This window comes from Zophobas morio, unplaced genomic scaffold (genome assembly GCF_036711695.1).
Source record: "Zophobas morio isolate AGI-343-1 ecotype UQ-CSIRO unplaced genomic scaffold, CSIRO_AGI_Zmor_V1 ptg000029l, whole genome shotgun sequence".
NCBI classification, from domain to species: Eukaryota; Metazoa; Arthropoda; class Insecta; order Coleoptera; family Tenebrionidae; genus Zophobas; species Zophobas morio.
In genome coordinates this window covers 7151280-7178244 of record NW_026972134.1, presented here as the reverse complement: position 1 = coordinate 7178244, position 26965 = coordinate 7151280, and the positions used below count along the sequence as shown (strand labels likewise).

At 31.9% G+C, this 26965-nt stretch overlaps 2 protein-coding genes across 4 annotated transcripts; one reads left to right on the top strand and one right to left on the bottom strand.

Annotated features, from left to right (window-relative positions):
* The first annotated feature begins 518 nt into the window (after positions 1-518).
* Positions 519-21717, top strand: LOC135137453 (condensin complex subunit 3-like). 3 transcript variants are annotated; one of them, XM_064067116.1, is made up of 15 exons: positions 519-713; positions 906-1100; positions 1148-1764; positions 1814-2008; positions 2620-2731; positions 2783-2998; positions 10918-11319; positions 11377-11637; positions 11686-11803; positions 11864-12072; positions 20704-20868; positions 20933-21104; positions 21156-21331; positions 21385-21497; positions 21549-21717. In XM_064067116.1, the coding sequence occupies exons 1-15, from the start codon at positions 615-617 to the stop codon at positions 21616-21618; spliced, it is 3120 nt and encodes a 1039-aa protein (XP_063923186.1). In that variant the 5' UTR covers positions 519-614; the 3' UTR covers positions 21619-21717. The 3 variants fall into 3 exon arrangements, with proteins under 3 accessions (XP_063923186.1, XP_063923187.1, XP_063923185.1); XM_064067115.1 differs by having other exon boundaries at positions 520-713; positions 21543-21717; XM_064067117.1 differs by lacking the exon at positions 21549-21717 and having other exon boundaries at positions 21385-21501.
* An 11-nt stretch (positions 21718-21728) lies between these two features.
* Positions 21729-22382, bottom strand: LOC135137340 (uncharacterized). The gene has a single exon (XM_064066963.1). It carries the CDS (start codon positions 22380-22382, stop codon positions 21729-21731), a length of 654 nt encoding a protein of 217 aa, XP_063923033.1.
* Between the last annotated feature and the right edge of the window lie 4583 nt (positions 22383-26965).

Below are 26965 nucleotides of genomic sequence, written 5' to 3'. Positions count from 1 at the left end.
TTCCTTTGCCTTGTTTCCTTCCATTTTTCCTCCTTTTCTTCCTTTTCTTTTGGCTCTTTACCAAAAATTTTCTACCTTGTTCAAAATTCAAATTTTCTGCCACCTACAGTTAACTTTTTATATCCCATTCTAACCATTTTTCCTTTATTTCTCTCTTTTGTTGCCTCTTCGTTTATTTTGATTTGAATTTTTCTTTCCGTTTTTGTCAGATCATCATGTAAATTTATTTTATGAATTCCGGGTTCGAATCTCATCCGCTGCCACTGGTTCTTTTATCTTTTTATTTTGAACTTGTGCGTAACCGTGAAGTTAGCCACTTTAGTGGTATTTCTTTGAAATGAGCAAAAAATTAACTTAATTTTGGTTTCATCAGCACCTAAATATCTGCGTCTTCGATTATAATAACAATCACAATTTATTTTACTCTTACTTTCCCTAATAATGAAGTTAACAGAATACTATCATTCCGAATTGCTAACTTCACGCCCTATTTCAAAATTTAAATTTGACATTTGTGACAGTAGCGAATGGAGGGGATAGCGTCAAGCGTCAAACAAACCACCGTTATTTGAAATATTTTAAATGTGGAAAAAATTATTAATTAAAAACAAAAAATGGCAACAAAAGAATTTGAAAAAGTCTTCACCAAAGTGCAAACAACATCAGCATGCCATCAAAAGTGTGTCATAGTGCTCACAGACATATACAAAAAGGTAAGCGCGCTTTATTTATAATCTGCTTCCAGTTTAAAATTTGAAGAATGTAAACACCACTCTACATTACGAACTTCTGTGCTTTCTTATTTTTAACAGTAACGTCTACTAGTTAAAGCTAGAAGCGATCACAGCTTTAACTAAAGTTGAATTTTTGTAAACATAACCTCGTCATAGATGCATAATTTTCAGACACCAAGGGAAGAATTCATGCAACTTTTCCTGAAGTTTCTCCAACTCGTTGTCCGTCAAAACATAGACAATGGTCAATACACGAAACGCGTCTTGAACTTCGTTTCCATGTTCTGTGCAGACCTAACAAAAAAGGAACAGAAGGAAAACCAGACCCACGAGTTCCTCACCCCCATAATCGAAAAAACAATCGAGGTATTCTCGTACTATTTTCCAACCGTTACTAATTTCTATGCTTCCAGTGGAGTGTAACAAACGTTTATGACATCCGATACAATTCTTGCTACTTCATTGCAATGGTTTTACAAGACATCGGCGAAGAAGTGCAGCTTGAGGTCAACCTCATCGATGAAATACAACGCGTAATGCTGGAGCGAATGCAAGAAAATAAGATTCCTATTCGTCTGGCTGCGATGTCTGCATTGGTGCGCCTTCAAGATCCTCACAATTTTGAGTGTCCGGTGATTCAAGCGTACTTGCGGGCGTTGTTGAGTGGAAGTGCACAAATTCGCAAAGAAGCAACTGAACGCATAGCGCCAAACGTGATGACTTTGAGTAAAATCAGGGATCGTGTTAGAGACACAGATGTGGGTGTTCGTGCTATGGCATTTCATAGGTGTGCAGATATAGGACCTTTGAATTTTCGGATTGTTGATAAGCATCTGATTTTGTTGTGCGGGTTTAAGGAGACAAACGAGAAAGTGAAGAAGACGTTCTCTGAGTATTTGCTGCCGAAATGGTTGACAGGATACAAGGGAGATTTTTTGAAGTTCTTGGAGGCGTTGAAGTTGATTGCTGATGAGGAGGATATTAGCAAAATGACGTATTTGAGCAGGGAGTTGATTAGGGTGTTTTATAAGTAATTTTATTTTACTTAGGTGTGCTTAAATTATTCAGTTTGTTTGTAGCCAAAACCCTATTGATGATTTGATTAAGGCGTTGCCAATTAATGAAGAGAAATTAATAAATGTGGAACATTTGACGAACAATGTTACTCTGTTTTGGAATATTTTGACAAATCTTTTGAGAGAGTCAGATGAAATGGACAGATATTTAAACGAAATTTTACCAGAAATGACGCCATTTTGCCACTATCTAGACAGGTAGTTTACTTATTTTTTTTTTTTGAAATTCAAAAAATATTTTTCTATATTTATATATACTTGTGGAATTTTTCCAGTAATGACAAATATTTTCCGCTATAACTTTTGTTTTAGTTGTATAGTTTTTAATACAAAATATTTGCACTTTTATTAGAAAAACGTGGTCACTTTAGAATTAAGTTTAAGCTGTAACATTTTAAGTTTTTTTTTTTTTTTTCAAAAATTTGGACGTCTAGGGTAAAAGTCGGAGGTCATTCATAAACCATAAGTATAGAAGTATGTTATTTTATAAAATTTAAATAGCGTTTATGTTGTAAAATTTTTGAATGGCGTCATTAAATTGTTGATAGAGATGATTAGACAAATTTTGGTTAGCGTTTCACGATCTACACTATATTCCTAAAATACATACGTGTAAAGTGTCATAACAATCGCTCTAGTAGTTTTGAAGATAATACTGACAGAACCAGCGGACCATTATAAAATTCTATTATGAGAAACTCACTTGGAACATACACATAGTATGCTTCTTTATTTGCAGTTTAACAGTCCATACATCTTTATTGTAACTCACTGTGAAGAAATTTAAAATTGTATTTTTCTCGTTCTAGAGTGATAACAGCAAAATCCGCCGAGCAAATGGACGAATGGAAATTTTTTGAGTATCAGTTTGACCTCTTGAACTTGTTTGAAATTGCAGAAAAATATGATTTTTCTGATGAGGTACTTTTTTGTTCTTTGAGATGAGTCAAAGTATATGTGATTTTTTTCTAGGTGGGTAGGCGCACGATGCACTCCTTGACGCTGAAAATTTTACAAAATAACAATTTTACTTTAAAACTGACTAAGAAACTAGTGGCTATTGCGCATAAATGCAGTAGTAATCTCGAATTTTTTACGCATGATATGTGTCAGGTTATTTCTGAGCTGCAGGAACCAGTTGTTGATGAACCTTTGTCACTGGATAAACAGAGGGAGCGAGACTTCAAGGTAGGTGCATTACTAATAAAAATAGTAAATAATCACTGGAAAAAAGGAAAAAACGGATATCTATTTTTATTTTGTTAGAATAGATTTTTTATAAAGAACCATTTGATGACGTTCATGTGTATAGTAACATTAGTAACTCAAAAAACTTATCTGTGGCGATGAATAGGCAACCAGTAAAACTGTTGTAGTCAATAGGGCGGTGGAGCACGGTTTATTAAAGCTCGCGTCTGGATCGGTTTCGCCCTATACTAAATACATTGAAAACATCGTCGTGGTTTCCGGAGTTGCATTTTAAAAATACGGGATATATCGCTTTAAAAAAATTATATTTCGAATTAACAAACTTGAGTCCAGGGGACCTCCATATTTATATTCATATCTAGTCCGCAGTTTTTACAAAAAAAAAAATTATAAAGTTGACCAATTTTTACACCAGATTTAACCGGTACATTGATGCATTTTTTGAAGAAGTGCTGAAGTGATTTGCATTCTGAGATAGGAGGTCCCCTGGGGAAAAGTGTCAGCTTTCTTTTGATACCATTTATAATCCTAAAAAATTCACGACTGAGGTAAATAACTCTCGAAAAGACAGAATCTGTTGAAACTAGAAGTCGCCATTAAACGAGCTATGATGCCGTAGCAGAATACAGGTTTACTTAGATTCTGGTTTGGTTGCAGACTTAATTTAATGTGGACCTTGTCCACCAGGGGGAGCTGTTTTTACTCAGCGATTTATCGGAATAAAATTTTGATATCGCATTTCCGATTTTACAATACCATTTCGGTTTTTAGAAGTGACAAAATAACGTATCCATCTTTTTTACTCAAATAGTAAAAAAGATGGATACGTTAAAAGTTAGTTATTAAGTATGTTTTATTTAAGAGATCAAAAGGTATTTACAATCCTCCGCAGCTGAAGCACATATAAATCTGTTTTATATTAATTATTTTTTATCCTCTATGAAAAAATAAAATTGAAACGTGTTTTATTATATATACTCTGAAACGTCATTGAGTTGTTGGTGAAGATGAAAGAAGTAAAACGATGTCAAAGTTTTGTAATCATAATCAACCTACGCCGATATAGGTATGATTAAAAAGAGATGAATTGATGGCAGGTAGAAAAGCATATTATCTTCTGTAGGACAGTAACAGAACAAATCGGGTTAGCGACTTTCTATCCAGATTGTAATACTCAGTATAATTTCACAGCACACACTTGTCAAACCGAACCCATGCAATATTAATATTTGTAAATGCTGCTTATTTTAATTATATATTACTAATCCCTTCAAAAAATGGGGCATACATTAATAAACGCCGCATTATAAACGGGATAAAGAGTGAAGGAGAAATAAAAGGCTGAATAGGAAGAATATATCTTTTATTTGGAGCAGGAAAAAAATGTGAAACGCATTATTAATTATGTGATAGTTTGTAGTATATATATATGACTAAAAAAAGATTCACATTTCACAAAGTTATAATATACTTTATACCGTAAACATTTTACCAGTAAAAATTAATTAACACGAACTATAAACTACCTCCTAAATAATCGCAATTGTGATATACACATAAATCTTAAGTTTTCTTTTTTTTTTGTTTTGCGCTTCTATTATGTAGGGAGGATCTCTACATTTCAAATTTTTTGACCTCCTGTTCAGTATTATTTCAGGAGCCAAACAGCAGCGATAGAATTTTTCTAATTTTGGAAACATAATTTCTGTCCATATTTTTCGATCTCTAAATATTGTTTCTATGTGGAGGTTATTCTGATCTCCACTATAAACCACAAAGTAGCAAATCTCCTTTTCACAAATTTCCAGTTGACCTTGAATCTAAAAATGTTGTAGTTTGAATTATGACGGGAAAAGGATTAATGTTTCACAGCTTATAACATACTTGATAAAAGTATTGATGATTTCGTTTAAGTTGGATGTTTTTATTGTTGGCATCATAGTGTAAATAGGGCACCTCCTTTTTTCTCACAGCTTCTTCTAATTTTTTCCCAGATGTAGCCACTTTGTAGAGACACTAAAACAACTCCTAAAATTTCATTGTAATGCTTTATCTATGCAATAAGCGAGTAATTTGGATTTTATAAATAAAATTTTTTTAATACCATCCGGGCTAGCCCCCAAATAAGCACATTGTTGATATATATATAAACCAGCAGAAGTTACACTTTTGCCTGTAAATTCTTCAAATTTCTTTATGGCTACATGTTCGTTAATTTTGCCATATTCCGTTGCTGCGGTCACAAAACGCTTTTCTGAAAGAATTGATTTCACCAATGAATCGCAAGATGTAGATTCTTTCCTTTTTATGACGGCACCAAAATTGGAAACCGTTAACCGATTTATTTTAGCAACAACATACGCTTTGTTATTGTATTGACCTTTAGTTGTGTCTACAATATTTTTTATGTTTTCTGGGGTCATCTGAAAATACAAAAGATAGATTTTTATTATTATTTTTTTAATACAAAAATTACCTGCAAACGTTCTATTAAGTGATTAACCTCCATTTCAAGATCTTGATCATCAATAAAAACTTCTGCTATGTTGGGTCCGTAATCTGTATTTATTTCTTTAGTATGTGGAAAAAGTGGATTCAATAAACTTATGTGTTTTTTTACTGTTTGTACAATTTTTTGTACTAATTGCACGTTTGTTTTTTTTTTGCGTAGATAAAATTTGTCACGAGCCATTATTATAAAATAAGGTGTAACAACAAAAATATAGTGCAAATAATTTGTAAGTGGACGACCGAAATTATGTTTTAGGCAGACACTGACAAAGTGGTAGTAACATTGGCAACTGTTCCAAAACTGAGTTTTGCCGAAAAAAGGTACTTTACGTGCATTTCAAACAATTACATTCATAGGACTCTACCATTTCTACCAGTCAGATGTAAACAACCACCTACAATAAATTTAACAACTTTTGTTTGTCACCGGAAGTGGGACTGGTATTGCGGACTGAAATTATCCCTTGTACACGCTTTCGACTCCATTTGAGTAACAATTTTTTTCCGAATTTAAAATTACGTTCAAGCTGTTGTTCGAGCCTAAAATTTAAAATTAAATCTTTCCGAAACAGCATGACAAATATGTAGTGAACAAAAAATATTTACACCTTATACAAAAAAATGAGGTTTACGATGCGCAAGCATATGATATACGTAAAATTAAAAGTGCAAGTCAAAGTTAATATGCATAAAAAATAGCAGCTGCTTCTATTAAAAATTTAAAATTAATTATTTAAATCCTTACAAAACGATATACTAACAAACAGTTTAAGCAAAGTCAAATTTTTAAATAAACTGCCTTCTGCCATGCAGTTAGCCACCAAAATAATTAACATGAATATTTTAGTACTTACATAAAAAACCACCGTTGAATGCTTAGAATTACTTGCATACAACGTACCAATGATTTGCGTTGAAGAAAGTAAAAAATTTTGCTATGTGGCTAATAGCTCCAAGGACACGTTATTATTCATTTTCAAACGATTGCGGCTAATAATTTTAACAATTTATTGTTATTTACTTGGTAAATATATTTTTATTTTTATTACTATTGTTTTGTTGCAAACGATAAAGTAAATAACAAAACCAAACTCATATACATTATTAAGTTTAAGAAAAATTTTCCGCCAAAAATATTCTATTTGTAATGAATGGGCATGTCCGACAGTGCAGATAGTAGGAAAATAATAAAAATATTTACTTATACCGGAAATATTGTTAATTCTCTTATTTCAAATTTAGCCTACAAATGTGGAAAATCCCTCCCGTTCGTAAATAGTACCTTGGCGCGACCAATTTTTGCTTTACATGATGTTCCTGTAATTCAGACAAACAACACATCCTTGATAGGAATAAATCACATATCTACAGATGATTCCCCGACAGTAGGAGGTACTTTAATATTTACATATATTTAATATATTTACCGAAAACAATTTAAGTACGGAAACAAAATAAATAACTGGAAAGAATTAACTGTAGCCAAAATAGGAAAATGAATCAGTGAGTTTTACATATTTCCGGTTTTGAACGGTCAAGGGTAAATTCAGGTACCCGGGTTTTGTTTGCAACTATTATGGCTAGACAGACACTGCGGCTTGTGTACTAAAACTTATTTCCGTACAGTAAAATGTAGAATTCTACGGATCGGTGCTGCATTTATTCACATTTTAGCAATTCACTAACAGGAGGCAGCATCTCCCGGGTCGTTTTATTCTCACTTTGACCAGGCAGATATTTTGCCTCCAGACGGCACCCTTAACAAAGATATTGAAAATATTACATGTTACATGCAGTATAGCTTCCACACAAAAAGTGTGACAAACATACTGGGGGTGAGAGAAGTGAGGAGTCAGAAGTTTGTTGTTTACTAATACCCATTGCTACAGTGACGAACATGTTCTGGGGGGCATGGTGAATACAAATTCAAAAATAAAACTTGATTTTTAACCAAAATTTATTTAGTTGGTGGATTTCTCACACGTTCTCATAACTATTTCGTCATTTGATTTTAATCCTTCACACTGTAACATTTATAATACCGTAGTATAACTTACAAATATAAAAATAATAATGTGAATAGTTCATTTTTTAAGGGTGTGGAAATATTCACTCAACACAAAATGCAAATTTTACAGTTAACCCGACAATTTTAATGCGTTAAGCAATTCTGAATCAATGTATAAGGTAAGTTAGCTAAAAGGAGACAACTCGAATAACTTTTTTATTTATGAACCTATGTTTACGGAATTTAGTTTATAAATAAAGACGAATGAGTTCTTTAACTTTTCACTTGATTAACATGAAATAATTGATAGACAGCAAAATGATAGTCATAATTTTTTTTATTTAGCTGAATTTTTTATTTCACTATAAAATTGAGAAAAAAAACTTCGCAAAGTTCAATATTTATTATTTTGATACTGTTACGAAATACACTCTTAAGCCGCTTTGATACGACGCCTATGGCCGTCGAGAACTCTCTGGTCTTACGCTGGTGATGAGTCATCCTTAATGCGGCTGAGCGACGGAGCGCTAAAGAAACGCCTGGAAACGGAAGTCGCAAATGGGGATTCCGAAGAAGTCTAGAAGCGGTGACCTAGGGTTTCGAGTTTAAATAGCGTCCACCTTTTGGGAACGGATTATTCAGCTAGTTCGCTAGTTGAGTCAAGAGCGTCCAGTGAAATTCGCCGGAAGAATTTCTGTACATAATCGTTGCAATAGTTAGTCGTGTAAATTCGAGTAAAGAAATAAATTGTTGAGTTTTACCCACGTCAATTCCAATCACCCGTACAACCTAACAATACTTTTTTTTTACTTTTGTAAAATAATATTTTCTTTTTCCTATGCTTCTCTGAACAATCTAGTCCAACATTTTGCCAAATTTTACGTCAAGTTGCAATAGCGAACAACGTTAGAAAATTAATTAATATTTTTTTATTGCAATAATTTACGAGTATTAAATAATGAAACTAATTAAATAATAATTTTTTACATTTTTTTATAAAAAAGATCTGTAAAATCTGAAAAATAAAAAAAAGGTTCAAAGGTATTTTTGCAGTATATGTACTTTTTTCCATTGCTTTTTTTTAAAGCAAAGATTTTACGTATGCACGCGAATTATTATTCTCCATTTCCAAATTTAATATAACTACTTTTGGCTAATAAATAAAAAAGTTATTCGAGGCGCCCCCTTTTAGTTGATCCACCCTGTATGTTTTGCAACAAAAAATGAACGTCAACACCGACGTTTTGCCCAAAATGTTGTTTTATTAAAATATCACATTTTTGTTCACTTAAAATGTTTTGTTTCATTTGTTTTAATATGTAATCTTGGATTACACATTTGATTCGAAACGAAAATATAATCGTCACCTTTAGTGTGTGTATATTATGTTGCATAACTTTGTCAATACCACAGTATGGAGATCATTCAGTAGGGACAACTCGCTATCTTTACTGACCCGTTTTCATGGGTGGTCGTTTGTCTTGTGACCGCATGAGGGCGCGTAACGCAAGGTACTTCTCTTTCTTACACATTGGAACATTGAACTGCGGTATTTTGTTTATCTAGTGACTTTAATGTGAAATATTTGAAATTTGGCAGTTTAGTTGCATTGGTTTTGATGGTTTAAGGCTGATCTCCGATGTAATTATTGCAGTTAGGTGTAATTTTCACAGAGACATTTTATAAAGCATTGTTCATGTTTTGATGGGACCATTTTTTACTGTTTAACTTTTTTGTAAAAAAATTAAATTTGTATCAGCGTTTTCTAATAACGTTGAATTTTACAACCATTTACAACCATCGTGGAAAAGATGAATGAAACGTAAAATCGTAATCAGAGAAATAGGGCCAAATCTGAATTTCAACACGGCATCTTTGTTATAGGGTGCTTAATTCATTATTTACTATAATAGACTGTGTGGTTTCAAAGATCAACTAGTTGCAAAATGTTATTGTTATGACACTATTTTTGATTCTTTTCCAAAAATTCATTTGCACAAAGTGTAGTAAATTGTGTACATAATTTTATATGTATTTTTAGGAATATCGTAAAACGCCAACTAGAATTTGTCTGATCATTCTCACTAACAATTTGATGATGGCATCTCAAAATTTTGTATAGTAAATGCCTACGTACACAGTATATACTGAGTGATTCATGAGAAATAATGAGCCTGAAAAAATTTTTGATGCAACCAACAATACTTTGCTGAGCTTACGTAGATCCAAAATTCTATTTTTAATAAATACATAAACATAGTAGGCATAAAGATCGTCAGTTTTGACATTAACATAATAAAAACTCAAATAAGTGAAATTCTATTGGAAAAGATGTTTTAATAAAGAACAGAACATAATTTGACATAATGTCCTGTATTATTACGTCAAATTAATTTCCAAATCAATAACCATTTTCTTACATCCAGAAATCAACAATTATTTTATATGTATGTAACGCCGAAAACTGATTTTCTACGCTGTATAAGATTCTGAAATTGGGAAAGTTAGTGCAAAGTAATTAGATCAATAATACAAGATCTTGTAGAATTATGTGCGTATGTTCCGTAATTGGGTTTTGACTTGTGGAACATCGTAACTTATAATAATAATAATAATAAATTCGTTTTTTTTAATTGATGAAAGATTTTACAAGATAAATCAAATCATGTCAGAGTACAAAATACCCATCACGTAAATTAGTTAATAAGAAAAAAATATTTTTGTTAACTACAAAATTTTCGCATAATGGTTAAGGTTACAAGACAAAATTTCGTCATTTATGTTACATTTTTTATGTAAAATCTTTATATTTCATGACCTGGTTGGCGATTTAAATTGTTTTAAATTTAGACTACCGATGTTTCTTATTATATTACAGATGAATAGGTCACAGATTATTTTTTAAATCAGCAGCAACAGTATTTATTGCATGAGTATAAAATTCCATATATTTTATTTTCCAAGATTTTCAAGGGTGAAATGGCCAAGAATGCTACAAATTACAAAAAGTCTCATTGATATGAACAAGTTGAAGTTAAAATCTACCAGGAACTTATGAAAACTATTTTATAGTTGAAAAAGAACTTTGAAATAAATAAAGTAACTATAACTTTCCAGAGAACAGTCAAGCAGAGTAATAGAATAAAACTAGTAATAAACTAGACGAAAATCTTTACCAAAAATGTCCTTAAAGAATAAAATATTCGCGTGTTTAGTTCATACACTATCTGCTTTTCCAAAATGATAAATATCAGTGAAATAAATTTTTGATTTTAAATTTATTTAAGTAGCGAGAGTAGACAAGGAAATCTTATTTATTTAATGCATCATTGTTAAAGTTGCATCGAAATGTTTAATTCAATGTGAACGTTTCCCGTAGACGGCAGAACTGAGAGTGAAACTCAATATCTTGAAAGAGCGTCAAAACGAAGCAATAAATGAACGCAACTACCAAAAAGCGCAAGAACTCGAACAAAAGTTGGCCGATGTCAGCAACCAACTGGAAAAATTACAAACTCAATTAGATGTCGAAAAAGTTCGAGTACAGAAAACGGACAACGAAACTTTGTGTCGTTGTTTAGATGTTCTTTCAAGCGTACTCGAACTACCAGCAGTCTCGAAACTGACCCCATCTTTGATCACATGTAGAGATCAATTTTTGGTACCTTTGATAATGAATCAAGGGGCGGAACCGCACTGGAGAGTACTTAAATGTCTAGCTTTGTTCTCTGTCATCGATAAAGCTACCGCCGTGGACTACGCCAAAATCATTTGCATCCCAGTGAGTATTTTTTGAATTCATTTTTGCGAAGTTTTCTTTGTTTTTTCTTTGTTCTAGATTGTTACCTACCGAACAGTACAAATCAACGCTTCAGTTCTCACACAGTCAATTTGTAGCGTTACGGACTTGATATCGCTTTATGGTGTTGAGATTATTGGCCAAGAGGAAGAAACAATAAACACTACAGTAGATCAGACTGCAAGACGAAAACTATACACAAACGATAACGAAGAAAGTATGAATACGACGAACGCAAAAATCGATAAAATAACTATGTCGTATATTTTTGAGATTTATTTGGACATGTTGGATGATGAGGTTTGTATTTTTCAAACATAGGTATTTTTGTTTAAAAAAATATTGCAGCGGGATGAGATAAGGCATAAAGCTATTTTAGCAATTGCTGCTTTAGTGAAACAGTCGTTTCCGGTTACCGCTAGTCTTTTGTCGAGGATCTTGCTCAAGTGGTACAGCCCTCTAACAGGTATATGATTTCAAATTCGCACGTTATAGATTGTTATAAATTATAATTATTGTCTAACAGAGAAGCACGACAGCCGTTTACAAATTTATTTGGGATATTTCATCGAGCAGTATACCAGATTTAAAACTTGCGGTGAAGTTATGAAGGAAGCGATTGTACCTACACTTACCAGTTTACTTCGGGCTCCAAGAACTAGTCCTTTGGCTGATGTTGACATCGACAATGTGCTTAATTTTTTCTCAGAGATGATGAATATCCACCTACAAAATGTAAGTACAACAACGACAACTTTTTTGCTAGTTTCCGTTTTACATTCGTGAGTGTCGTCTAGTCTCACTGCCATTTGTAAAGATACAGAATTTGAATTTGAGGCTTTTCCGTGGTCCGAATACACAATTCTGATTGGCTAAAGTTTAAGGCGCTATCATTCATAATTTCGACGCAACAGTTGGGCATAATGCGTCTACACGTTGTCCAACTACCGTCTAGTTATATTTAGTTGCTTATGTTTGGCCATTTTTTCTTAATGCCAATATTAGATTGATGATGAGTTATCAAACTTCAATGATGATGACTAGAGAGCGGAAAATATGCAGCAAAATTTTGAGAAATATGATGATACCTATGCACCAAATTTATGCAAATATGCAGTAACTTTCTTAATATATGCAGAGCTATGCGGTTGCATGTGCTCCAAAAATAAAAAAAAAGCTTAATAAGCGAACTAAATTTATTTATAAAATTCAAAAACAGGTTTCCCGAGCTTACGTTTTATTACAAAAAATACATAAATCACATTGCAAAGTGTTTAATTATTATATCTCACTAACACATAAATCACGTTTTTAAAGATAATATTCTTATACTAAAAAATAAATATAAACAGATCAAATTAAAAAATAGTAGTAATCCACTATTTAATTACTATTTTGGTAACAATTTATTTTTAGATATTTTTCGAAATATTCTAACAAAAAGTTTTTCCGGTGATTCTAAAGTAAATGTATTTGTAAATAGAAAAACTGCGTACTACGTCCACAGATTTAAAAATACTTACGGTTTAGGACAGGTGCGACAAAATACAGTTCGTTCTTGAAGAATAAGTTCAGGAAAAGCTTTAATCCATAAATTAATTTGAGTTATCTTCGACATATTGATACACCTGTATCCCTATAAATGCTTTCAATACAAATTCTCGATAAAAAATAATAGTATAACGTCCCTTCGACCACCACTAAACGTACCATTAATACACTTAACCAACGAACAAAAATATTGGGAATGAACAGTATTTCCAAAAGTAATTAGGGCGCAAATTTACCTGGAAGGATGGCAAACCAACTATGGGATCAAATGTGCACATGCCATGGCAGACACATATTCGCTCTATAATGCCTAATTATTTGTCTGTGTGGCCCTAGAGTAGGAAATATGAAACAGACACTGGTGACCGCTCTGGCCCCCTATGGAATCCAGTGGTCAGACACCGGTGTCTGCTTTGGCGCTTAACGTGTTAAAATATCGAAAAGCTGAAAGATTGTGAAAACCGAAAGTTCAAAAAACGAAAAATTGAAAATCCAAAAAGTAAAAAGTCGAGAAATCGAAAAATCCAGAACGTGAAAAATCCAAAAGTCGAAATACTAAAAAATCCCAAAATTGAAAAACTGAAGGATCTAAAAACTGAGAAAACTCACAAAATTGAACGAAATTTCCAAAAATTGGGAAATTAATAAATTGAAAAATTGGGAAATCGAAAGGCCGAACAATTGCAAACCTAAAGAATCGAAAAATTGAAAAATCTGGAGCCTGAAAAATCGAAAAGTTGAGGAATTGAAAAACTGAAAAATCGAAACCTTCGCAAGTTGAAAATGGTAAAACCAAAAAATAGATTAATTGAGAAATAGGAAAACTGAAACGTCAAAATTTGAAAATTTAAACAAATTGGAAAATTGAAAAATTCAAAAATCGAAAAGCCGAAAAGTAAAAAAACGAAAAACATCGTGAAACATCGAAAAATTAAAAAACTGAGACAATCAAAACATCGAAACATCCGAATCTCGATAAATCGAGTTCTCAAAAAATTGAAAACTCGAAAAATTCACAAATCGAAACATATATAAAACAGTCGAAAATTGAAAAATCTAAAGTTTAAAAAACGAAAAACTAAAGAATTGAAGAACTGAAAAATCGAAACTGAGAATTCTAGAAACGGTAAAATAAAAAAATATATATATTAATCGAAAAAATGGAAAACTAAAAATTCAGCAACGTCAAAATTTGAAAAATTGTAAAATAGAAATACTGAGGAACTGGAAAATAGAAATACTGAAGAACTGGAAAATTAAAAAATCCAGAAATCGAAAAATCTAAAATTTAAAACATTGAACAATTGAAATATCGCAAAATTGAAAAATGGAGAAGTCCAAACATCAAAGAATCAAAAAGGAAAAATTCGAAAATCTAAAACTTAAAAATCGAAAAACTGAAAAATCGACAAATCGAAACTTCAGAATTTAAAAAAATTGAAAAATCGGATAACTGAAAAATCGAAACATCGGAAAACCGAGAAATCCAAAAATCGAAACATCGAGAAATAGAAAAAAATTGAGAAATTGATAAATTGAGAAATTGAGCAATCAAAAAATCCAAACATCTGAATTCGATAAGTCGAGAAATAAAAAAAATTGAAAAATTTTAAAAAAGAGACATTAAAACAGTTGAAAGTTGAAAAAAAATTAAGAAATCGAAGTATAAAACTGCCGAAAATTTGAGAAATCTGAAGTTTAACGAAAAATTGAAAATCCAAAAGGTAAAAAAGGGGTGGAAACCCAAAAACTGCAAACTGAAAAATTTAAAAATTGGAAAATCGACGAATTGGAATCGATTGGCCTGAAACTTTGAAAAATTGAATAAACGAAAAATTGGAAAATCAAAAGAAACAACAAAAATTAAGGAAATGAAAAAACAAAAAATTGTGATATAAAAAAAATAAAAAAATTGGGAAAATGAAAAATAAAAATCGAGAACTTGAAAAATTGAGGAAACGAAAAATTGAAAATGACAAAAATTAAAAACTGAGAATGTGAAAAATCGAAAAATGAGAAACTGTAATATCGAAAAATTGCAAAATTAAAATATTGCAAATCGAAAAATTGAAAAATTTAGAAGTCAAGAAACTCTAAAATTGAAAAATTAAAATGCAAAATATGCACCCGTTCCGTGAAATATGCAGCAGAAGGCAAATATATGCAAATATGCAATTTTTTATAGCTGTATTCATTTTTAGTTAGCATGATTCGTTCACATATTAATTATCAAGACTTATATGCAAAAAATAACGGATATGCAATTTTCATAAAATCCGCTCTCTAATGATGACAATGAAGGTTGAAAAAAAAATCACAGCTTATTGATGAATTAATATTTAAGTTTCCTGTTAATAAATTTATTGTTTTTTTGCTTATCATAACATGCAAATAAGCTACTATTTTATTAAATTGATTGCTGTTTAAACCATAAATCTCTCGAGTACACCCAACAAAAAATATTTTTCATAACTGAACAACGATTTGTCCATAATTTCATTACGAGTTCAAATGAATTCATATTTAATTATACTATAATCATCGTTATAATTAAGCGTGAAAATTTTACTTAATTATTACTGAAGACCTATAAGACTATTAATAATATAAATTTTATAAAGCTATGTTATAAAACTTATCTAATAATCACGCTTGCGCTCACACACATAGCGACTCTTTGTGTGTATCTGGGCGAATGTTTGGCCCGTCCGATTGGTCTGGCTGCTTACAAAAAATATTGAAATAGTTCCCTGAGTGTCATATATAAAAATCAAGACTGAGATTGTAAGTAAAGTTTTTTTTTTTTTTGGAAACTTCAAAGCGTCTGGTAAAAGTTACCGCCGATGGAAAGTGTCTGGCAGTATTAATTTTTAATTTTCAACAATATTTTCTAAAATAACCGTAAAAATCAGCACTGAAACTTTGAGAAATGTAAGTACTGTTTTTAACTACCTTTAGCACCTGGTACCTGGAAATTGGCCGTCGGCCCAAGCTAGCAGGTATGCATACACTCAAGGTATATATCAATACTACTTTATCCTATATATTTTATTTGTGAGAAAATAAGTAACGTCTGGGGGCCCTGGGATCTTGGACTATAAACTATAAATTACTACCGTACGCACATAATCCTTTTTCTTGTGTTACTATATCTTTGTCTAAAAAATTTCTGGTAAACAAAAATTAGAAAATATTAGAATAATAGTGGAATAGGTTCACAGAATAAGAGTTCGATAAAATTTCAAAACCATGTATTAATAAATAATTATAAGAATAATTATAATTACTATACAAAAACATAAAAAGTTTGTTACAATTTCTTCATCAACAAATAATGCAATATATAAAATGAACATTTTGTGTAGTCGAGTTACAAAATAAAATAACAATAATGACAACAAACAATTAAAAATTCAAACATACTGAACAAAGAATTAATTTACCTCTCTACCTCCTACTTTCAAAAAATAACTTTTGTGATCACATAATATTTGAAAAAAAAAATCGTTCAATTTCTTATGCATTTTTTCAGTATAAAATTTTTTATCTCTGTAAATTTCTTCATATAAGATTCCCTTCGGCGTCAAAAAAACAAAGAAGGAACTTTGTGTATTAGCAACGTAAAGTTGCCCTTGAACCTGATAATAATAGTTGTGGTTGCGTTTAAGGGTGAATTTATTATTTACGATTGTTGCAAAGTCTACTTTTTTTTATTAATGGCTTCTTCAGGAGTGACGAATCTGTCCGCATATGGGCATTTTATCTCCAAAAGAATATTCCAGCCTATAGTAGTATCTGGCGAGGCGCCTAAATAATTGTCGATTGGATGAATAAATAATCCACGTGGACGAATTTTTTCTTTTAAAATTCTTTCCATTTCGCGTCGCGCTATTATTTTATTATCTATTCCATACCTGGTACTCGTGTTGCCTTTAAATCCTATCTAAATGGACCTAATAACCTTCGAACAATCTGTTTGATGTCAGAGCTTACATATTCGACCGAAAGCGGAAGCTGTAAGGCGGATCCGTCTTTCTTCATGCCACAATGTGCAACTTGATTGTTCCTTAGTCAAATTTTCTATATTTGGGTTATTTCTGCCACGGTTTTGTCCAATCTGTTCACATCACAAACTTTTAGTTCTTCTAAGACCTCCTAGATCTGTAATTTGCATCCGCAGTTGCACTGTCTGGTGATCTTTTTGTGTTCACTCTGTCATATCGGAGACGTTTTCGACATAACACAGCTTTTCTTCTATGATATACCTTTTAGTATGAACTCCAGGACTTCTTCGTGTTATGGCTTGGTGAATCTTTGAAATATATTCATTTTCGGAATTCCATGAATAACCAGCCGCAAAACACCTTAGATTATATCCTCCACTTCTTGTAAAATCTATTCTTCTTCCTCCTACAAATTTCGCCAATACAGAATTATAATTTTCTGAAGCATTATTCGTGATATTTTTCAAAAAATTACTACTATTATTGACCAGCGTTGAGGTGAATCAATGCATCATTGTAAACCACATTGTTTCAACTCCGGAGTAAAATTTTTTTCATTAGTTTTGGAACCATTGCAGAAGTATGTATCACATTTTTCATGATTTCCGAAAACATGATGAATACTGTTCAGAATATCTTCTTTTTTTTTTAATGCATTCTGTGTTTCTGGTGTATTTTTTTTCTGTTTCTTCTATATTTAATAGAGCAACAGATCGCCTTTCGATCTTATTTTTATATATTTTTATCTATTTTTTCAATGTTTCTTTTGTTTTTATAGTTTTTTGTTTAACCAGTTCTTCAAATTTTCGATCCTCGATTTTCCAACTTTTAAGTGATTCAATTTTGCAATTTTTGGGTTTCTCAATTATCTAATTTTCCGATTTCTTTAATTCTCAATATTTTGATTCTATATTTCGTTTTTTTCGGTTTTGCACCTTTTCGATTTTTAAGTTTCTCAATTTTTCAATTTCTTCATTTCCAGTTTTTAGATTTTTCAAAGTTTTGATTTTATACTTTTTCGCTTTTTGATTTTTCATTTTAAAATTTTGCAATTGTACCATTTTTTATTCGAAAAGTTGAAAAATTGACAAATTGAAAAATCGAAAAACTAAAAAATCTGAAAAAATTGATAAAACTGAAAAACCGAGAAATTGGAAAATTGAAAAAGCGGAAAATCGAAACATTGAAAAACTGAAAATCGAGAAACTTAAAAATCGAAAAAAGCGAATTGAATCGAAAAATTGGAAAACCCAAAAAATTTTAAATTGAAAAATGATAGGAGTAATAAAATTGTAAATTAGAAAAACTGCAATACTGAAATATCGATAACCTAAAGATAGAGACGGTGAAAAACTGAAAAATCGATTAAATGAAAAAGTTTTAAAGTTGTATACTTGAAAGATGGAAAAATTTTAAAATCGTAAAATTGACAAAGTGAAAATTTTTAAAAAGTATAATTACTAGATGCATATTTAAAATGAAAACCAGAAAAATTACAAATCAAAAATCGAAGAAACGAAAAATTAAAAACTCAAGTACTTATCTGAAAAATCTAAAATTGAAAAAACGAAAAATTCAAAAATCTGAACGTTGAAAAATCCTAAAACTGAAAACTTTCACCTTGAAAAAAGAAAAATTAGAAAATTGCAACACTGAAAACCGAGAAATTGAAAAAATAAAGAAAACAAAGAACCGAAACCAAAATTTGCAAATCGGAAAATTGAAAAATCGGAAAAATGCAAATTGAAGAATTGAAGAAGCGAAAAATTAAAATACTGAAAAAGTAAAAATTGAGAAACCTAAAAATCGAAAAAAACATAATCGGTTATTATAACAAAATGTTAACAAAGTATCTTTACATTTTTCTAATGGTTTTAAAAATGCAACTCTTTAAAACCATTAGAAAAATGTTGTGCTAGCTTTATATTAATTGTGCAATATTTATTGCAGTTTTATCCAATTTGTTAAGAAAGGTCCACTGTATATCCCTGTTTGATAATTTTGATCATCACACAATGTGAACGTTGTAAGGGCAATGCAAATTTGGTCAATTTTTGCATGTTTCCAATTTTTTTCCACAAAAAGTAGCCTTTAAAATCAAATTTTAATGAAAGAAAGAAAAAATATATCTAGTAAGTATTCTTATTTTTTTATTAAACAGATGATTTCCGAAATTATTGGACCGATTGTTCTCAAATTTTATGAATGTTAGAAATATCATGTAGATGGTAAAACGCTAATCAAAATTAGGATAATCATCTCCAGTAACAATTTAATGACGTCCGCTCATTATATTGCAGAATAACATTACCGAAATTGTATGAAATAATATACTCCCGTACTTGTTGTTTACGCATCTATCTTGATTTTCTTTGTTATTACTATATTTTTTTATTGTTTAAACCGCTTTGTTCTTTGCGAACATAGTACGAAACGCTGTTCTAGCAGATGTGACTCAGTGGTGGAGTTTCTGGTTCACAGACCCAGGGTCGACGAGTTGAAACCAGCGGGCGCCATATCTTTTTTTTTCCTTAGATGAAATAAACTTAAGATATTTTTTTTATCAAATTAGGAATGATTAAAAAAATAAGAATTATAAAGGCAAAATATATGCCCCACCCACCCACCCTGTCTCAATTGTTACGATTTTTTATATTCGCCGTGAATCAAGAGGGGCGGAGCTTAACTGCAAAATTGTTATTTCTTTACAAGAAATTAAAAACATGTTTTTGAGTATCGGGTTGTGCAAAGAATACTGCGTATATTAGAAAAAAAGACAAAAAATAAACCCCGTCCACCCACCCCATCTCAATTCTGATGATTTTTTTTATTCTTTATTAAAATGGTAAATTTTTGTAAGACAATATGGATTTTGCAGTAGGCTCCGCCCCTAAGTCTGCCAACGAATGAAAACTTCATTACTATTTAGATTGAGGCAGGTATGGGTGGGGCTTCATCTTTGGCTTTAATTTTTTCTAAATATACATAGCACTCTTTGAAATAACACGATACTCAAAATCATGTTTTTAATTTCTCGTAGAGAACTAAGGATTTTGCAGTTAATCTCCGCCTCCTTGGCTCACGACGAATGTAAAAGATCACAATTGAAATAGGGCGGGTGAGCTAGGCATATATTTTGCCTTTTTTTTTCTTAATATACATAGTCATCCATTTCCATTTTAGACATGTTTTAACTTTTAAGTTTCATGTTGTGAAAAAAAGTTGACATCATATTAAAACAAAAAAACAAAATGTGTATTTAATTATTAATTTTAATTCTCTATTTTGAGGCGACAAACTGATTCCATTCAAGTTAATTTCTACGTGACATTCTTGCCATGTATATAAACACTTCAAGTTGTTTTATTATTGCTGAAAGGCCATTTTTACTTATTGAGGGTACTTGGTACGTTCATATTTTCTCGACGTTTCATGATCCTGAAGCAGGGCCAGGGAGACCAGGGGAAGTCGATTCTCCTCTAAAGAAATTCTTGCTTCCCCTAGACCTAGACAAAAACTTATAATTAACCAAATGTGAATTACAACATCGAAAATCAAAATAAAATACAGTGGTTTATTCAAGAAGCGGAAGTCAGAGCAGTAAAAAAAGTCTGGCATTGTGATCCTGTTATTGTAATTCGCAGAAAATGTCGTTTAGTTTAATTTCTCTGTTTCACTCTCACGTGCACAACTCGACAAGCGTAATCGCTATTTGTCTCAAATTACGGGTACTTGTAAATGTAAATATTCAAGAACGACTCGCTCCATTTTCCATTTTTTTTTCTCCATTAATTTTTGCGATTTCTTTTAGGATGACCTTAGAATTTTAGCGTTGGACCTTTGTATGAAAATATTGGAAAATGTAACGGACCGAATCGTACCATTTTTGGCAAAGCTTTTGTACAATTTAGAGTTGGAAAGGACAAATGTGGCATGCAAGACGGAATTAATAGAACGTGGTGAAATGCTGCTAGAGGTAAATTTGTTCATCAGGCATCGGGATTTGTTTTTTTTTTTACTTTTATTTTTATTTTTGACAGAATCTTTCTGATAAACAACCCAGAAAAAACATTGAAAAATTAGTTTCGAAATTAAAACAAAGCTGTGTAATCCAGACGAATACGACAGTGAATACGACCGAGCAAATGAGTGAGAGTCAGATATTAGAAGAAACAAACAATACGGGAAACGAACAAACGTGTAATGTTTTACGTAAGTTTATAATTGATTTGTGATATGAATTGTACAAACATTTATTAATAGAGGAAGTCAGCATAAACGAACAAGACATAATAAAAGGACCGCAGCAAGTTAAACGAAGGAAGAGCAGAAGTAACAAAAACTGTGTGGTTGTTCTAGAAAAATTGAATTTGTCTAGAATAAACCAAAATCGTTGTAATGAAACCACACTTCATACGATTATAGAAACCAGTATGGAGGTAAGTTTTTCGTTTTTGATGATATCACTTTTTATTTGTGTGTGATATGGCAGATGGACATTGATAACCATTTAACCATCGAAACCCCCACAACAAATTCGTCCAACAGTTCCAAGATATCGTCGCGGATGAGTAAAATAGTGATAACAGAGACGTCCGATTCAGAGTAAGTTTTGTGAGAAACTGTGGTGGAATTTATTATCTTTTGTAGTTTCAGTACTGAGAGCGAGGTCCCGCAAAGGCGATCAAGTAGGTGTCGAAAAAAGAGGATTGTACCCAGCGTGTAATATACATATATTTTATTCATTAAAAATTGTAAATAAATATTTAATTTTTTCTCAAAATCTTTGAGTGTGTACTATATTTAATAAAAGTTTTTATAGTTGGATAGTTGCTTCTAATATTGTACCTTCAAGCTGTACGGAACTTGGTGAAATCCTATCGTATCGACCTTTCGTTTCGCTTTAGCTTTTATTAACTTATGTTTCCTTCTGCTCCATTTTTCTTCTTTTAAGAGTTGTTCGATAATGACGGATGTTTTCGGCATTTTCCAGGTTAGAAATTGTTTGATTCGTACCCATATGTTGGCATCGTTGCGTTCTAGCAACCAGTAGAAAGGAATCAGAAGACACTCGGTGTCACTGATTGCGACTATTTGCCGATTTTCCAAGTTTTCGCCAATGTTGAAACATGACAAACGGTTTAAAGTACAAACCTGAAGCCATTTTCTATAAAACCAATACAAACTCTGAATAAAAATATATATACCTACATTTACAAAACAAGTCCTCGTGCGTACACCACTTTGTACTTGTTTTGGCAAATTCAGACACTCAACAAGTCTACAACTACCTTCAACAACGAAATAAACATAACTCTTTAAGTCACATTTTCCGCCGAGAATCACTTGGTCGGATGCGAACGTCTTTATTCTGGAAACGTTGCAAAGTTTCGTTATCGTTTCTTCGTCCCACTCGTCGAAATAATTAAACTTTGCCACTTTACTTCGAATGCCTTGATAACTGCTGACGCGTGCTTGTGTATCGTTCATGTTCGCGATTGAACTATGATGGGAGGTATTTTTCCAACAAAGAAAAGTTTTGGAATGTCGTTAAAATAAAAGAAAAATGTGTTTGGTCGATATAATGTAATAAAATCACGACTTTTCCAGCTTGTTACGAACGATTGACATCTGGATAATGGGGATAAAATCGATTCGTGTCTGAAAATTGTTGGAGGAAATTGGATTGAGACATGGAAGATGATTAATTTGTGGGAATCGGTTCAAATGTTTTGGAGAAAGGTAGTGTTAAGTGAAAATTGTTCTGCTTGTGTTTTCGCTGGTTCTTGTTCGGTTGGCATTTATGTTAAAAAAGTTTTTTGTGATCGTATTTCGCGGGAAGTAATAATAAGATTTTCTTGTCTTGTAATCAACTGCCATCAGTTTTCTTCATTTAAGTTCATTTTTCAGTTTTCTAGGATTATGGTAATATTTGTGGACTCGTATAAAGATATACATACAATACGGCGAATGTAAATTGCAGTGTAATATTGTTCTTTCTCGGTACCTGTCAAGCAATAAATATTGTTTCCGAGACCTTATTCATACTAAGGTATTTCAAGGCTCGTGTGTTTTTCCTTCTTTAATAAATAATAAGTCATTCATTATCATGGAGGTAGAATAACAGGAGAGAGCATGCCTCATTGAACCAATGTTAAAGAAACGCCGGCAAAGATGCTCCACGGAAGAACCATTTATGACCCTTTCCGTAATTCATAGTGAACAGTCGGCCCACGACGAAGGATCAGATTGCTGTTTGGTTTAAAATGAGAACACAGGTAGTAAAAACGTCTTACAATTTGCTTAATTATGCTATAAAAACAAAAATATATTGGTTGGAACATAAAAATTCTAGTAACTTTTACTATTACCGCTTTTATATTCTACCCTATTCAATTGTTTTTGTGTTTTATGTTTTATCTCCGAAATTGCTGTACTGATTGTTGTCAAATTTTGTATGTATATTATTAAGTTTCGAAAATGTCAAAAATTGGCCGAAATTTGAAGAAGGGGGCCCATTGGAAAAATTACACTTTTAAAAAAGTTGTCTAAAAATTGTGAAAAAACTCAGGAACTTAGGTCGCAACATGCTAATTCAAAAAATATAGCGTTTTGATGGTAACGGAGCAGTATTTTCGGAAAATTCGGACTTAAATTCGAGTTTTTCGAAATTTTTAAAAATTGCGGCATTGCAGAAAATGTATTTAGTTAAATTTCGAAAATAGTCGAGAATGGGTCGAAATTTGTATAAAGGATACCTAATACGAATACATAATGAAAAATTTCATTTTTGCAAAAATTAATCAATTCAAGGATATAGATCCCGACGTATTGATTCCAAAAAGCGTGTTTATGGTCAGGGAGTAAAATTTTTTTCGAATGTATATATTATCCATTATTGCTTAAGAATACTTTATATCTGTTTAAAAAAATTAAGGTTTATTTCTTGAAGTTTGTTTTCAGCAGTGTTTGAAATAGTTGTTCAATTCCATTTTAGATTTTTGGGAAATTCCCCAATTAAATCGAATTATCGAAGTTCTATTGTATTTAGTTAATAAGTTTCATATGATATTCATTAAAGGGTAAAATAGAAACAAAAAAATCTCCTGAAAAAGAAAAGTAGCACAATTTTAATAATAAAAATAATAAAGCATAATTTTAAAGCAGATGTTACAGAAAATTACTTAAAATTTTGATTAGAGTGAAACTAAATCTATAGTACGTTTACAATAATACAATTTCTTATTACTTGCTACTCTTAGTACAAATTAAAAATCTCAAATAAAAAACAAGAACCATCTAAAACGAATATCTAAACTCGGACTGATGCTTCCGCAGCATCACCATGGACACATAACCACATCTGATTCTCTTGAAGGTCTGAACAGCTTCATCATGCGTCATCCCTTTCATCTGTATATTATTAACGGAAACGATTTCATCGCCTTCGCGCAAAACACCCAATTCAGCAGCCTGCCCATGCTCAAAAATACTCTTCACGTAAATCCCCAGACGACCCATCGGGGAGTCCCTGCCACCCACCACCGCAAACCCCAAGGGCTTCCAACCACTCCCTTTAAAAAACTCCACAAACAAGCGAAGCGCGCCGGTAAACTCGCAGAATTCCTGCCTATAATTCGGAATGTTGCGTTGCGTAGGTTGGGTCATTGGAGAAGTGACAAATTTTTTCATCCCGGTTATGGACATCTCAACTTCACTGTCTACCTCCATATCTTCTTCATACTTCATCCTCTTCGCCACGTGATTATTGTTGTTGTCGCATTTCCTCACTCTTTTCATTTTATTCTCACTGGTAACGTCGACGTTTCGGTCGAAGTCTTCGTCAGGACAAGCTCGAAACCTCGATGGCGCAAAGTCGTCGTCACTAGTGTTGATTTTTACAAGAGAAACAGATTTCGACTTGGATAACACTAGGTTGGTCAGATTGGTCAGACCACTTGCAGAAAAATATTTCCACTGTGCTTTTTTGGCGACGATGTCGTTATCGGATTTGGAGCGTTTTAGCGAAAAGAAGCCTTTGAAGGACGCCATGTTGTTCGTAAAAATGAAGATTTCGAAGCACCACTGAAACACTGAATGAACTGCAGAAGTGGACTCTACGGCGACTATTACAGACTGATGTTTCAAAAATTTTGACGGTCCTTAAATAGCGCTGTGGTCGGTGACGTCCTTAGGTTTCTTGGAATGTTTTCGAACGGCTTTAATTGTCAAAGTTTTTCTGGAAATGTTTCGACTAAAGTTAATCGTTTTATGAGTAGTTCGGTTTTGAGCTGGCATAGATCTTAATCCTCTTATTAAAGGTCTTAGTGAAGTACCTGCTCGTTCGGGGTTGGAGTCCACGAACAATTGTTTACGAAATCTTTGTTAAAAAAATACCTTGGTACCTCAATTTTCTGAACTGTTTAATAATATTTTGAAAAGTTGTTATCAAGTTTTTGGTGGAGATGAATGAAATAAAATTATATACGTTTAAAAGGAAGAAAATGATCGAGAGTATTTTGTTTATTATTATTTTTGTCCAATAGGGTTTAATTTTTACTTCTCGATCGTAAGCAAAAATAGGTCTCCTGTTTCCGTCTGTCTGTCTGTCCGTCTGTAGTTTATGACTCCGAATTGAGATTTTGCCCAAAACGTCCAGATTTTTGGAAAAAAAATCAAAATTAGGAAACAACATTTTGACATTTAATTTGGAATCTGCAAAACCGAATGCTTTGAAATCTTGGAGATGTTTTAAAGTTATCATAGGCATGGTAAATTTTTGATAAAAATATATTTGCTCATCCCCCCCTAAAAAATTGATCACGCCACCCCAAAATTTTTCCGAAAAAATGCTATCTTAAATGTGCATTGCGCAAAGTATGATGAGTCTATAATTGTGATTTATCACTGCATACATATTTTTTAGATTTGGTTATATGAAAAAAAATAATGACTGAGTCAATTTATTTTATTGATTACGGAGAAAATTCCATTTACAGGGCAAGTTTGAAGTAATGAATATTAATAAATAAGAAAATTGGTGAAAAAATTCAATGTAACCAACAGAGCAAGAAGTGTTCACGAATCTTATTGAAGAAATTCAACCTAAAAATATCTACGGCGTGTTCAATATTTTGTTGTAATCATTTGATAGATACAAGAGTGTGATAGAATGTTCGTTTTGAATTTTGATTTAAAGAAAATATTGTGATGCCTATTATTAAATGCTGGAACTGCAAAGTTTATATTATTTAGTAGGCCTGGACTATCGATTAGGTAGTAAGTAAATACAGAATGCATAAAAATCTTTACCCCACATCATGTCTGGAGTATTTATTGCAGGGATTAGTTCACCGACAATTACCTGCGGTCACAAGTCTTTTAAGTGACTAGTTACAGGTTACAGACACCCTTATAAAATTTTATTACGAGGGGTTTAAAGGGTCGGGCTCTTTCGGCTACCTGTTATGGATTTAAGTGGACCTGCAAAATCGCAAGTTTATTTGAACACAAATTTCAAATATTCTACCCCTATTTTACTCAATTATTTATTAAGATATTTTATTTCTGGAAAGCGCGATTGATTTTTTTACTCATTTTGTACTAATCTCGCTTTTTGAAAATTTAAAATTGATCCATAAATAGTGACAACTAGAATAATTTCATAGAGAGATCCAATAGTTTATCAAAGATGCAAAAGTTGAAACTTCATGGCAAAACTTCTCCATAGACTCACAAATGTACAGGTTCGCTGAAAAGAACGGTTTGTTAATTTTTTGAAATTTTAGGCCGCCCCTAGGAATCCTCAAGTTCTGCTTTCTGCAATTTTTTCAAATTTTATACTTCATTTGTTTTTGAGATGCAGGGCTAACTCGATGTTTTTTTAATAGCACTAGTAGTCAAATGTTCTGCTTTCAAATAGTGCAATTTTTTCTGAAATCAGAAATCTAATGCATGCATTATTTTATTTTTCCCGACATGGTAAAAATAAAAATACTGAAAATCAGCCCTGACACATAAACTGAAATAAAACTAACATGCTATTAAAAGAGTTCTCGTCATTTTTGTAACAT

Coding starts and splice junctions, on each gene's coding strand:
- LOC135137340 (XM_064066963.1), bottom strand. CDS start 22,382: ATGAACGATACACAAGCACGCGTCAGCAGTTATCAAGGCATTCGAAGT.
- LOC135137453 (XM_064067115.1), top strand. CDS start 615: ATGGCAACAAAAGAATTTGAAAAAGTCTTCACCAAAGTGCAAACAACA. Junction 2,999..10,917: donor AGAGGGAGCGAGACTTCAAG/GTAGGTGCATTA, acceptor CGTTTCCCGTAG/ACGGCAGAACTGAGAGTGAA. Junction 20,869..20,932: donor GTGGTGAAATGCTGCTAGAG/GTAAATTTGTTC, acceptor TATTTTTGACAG/AATCTTTCTGATAAACAACC.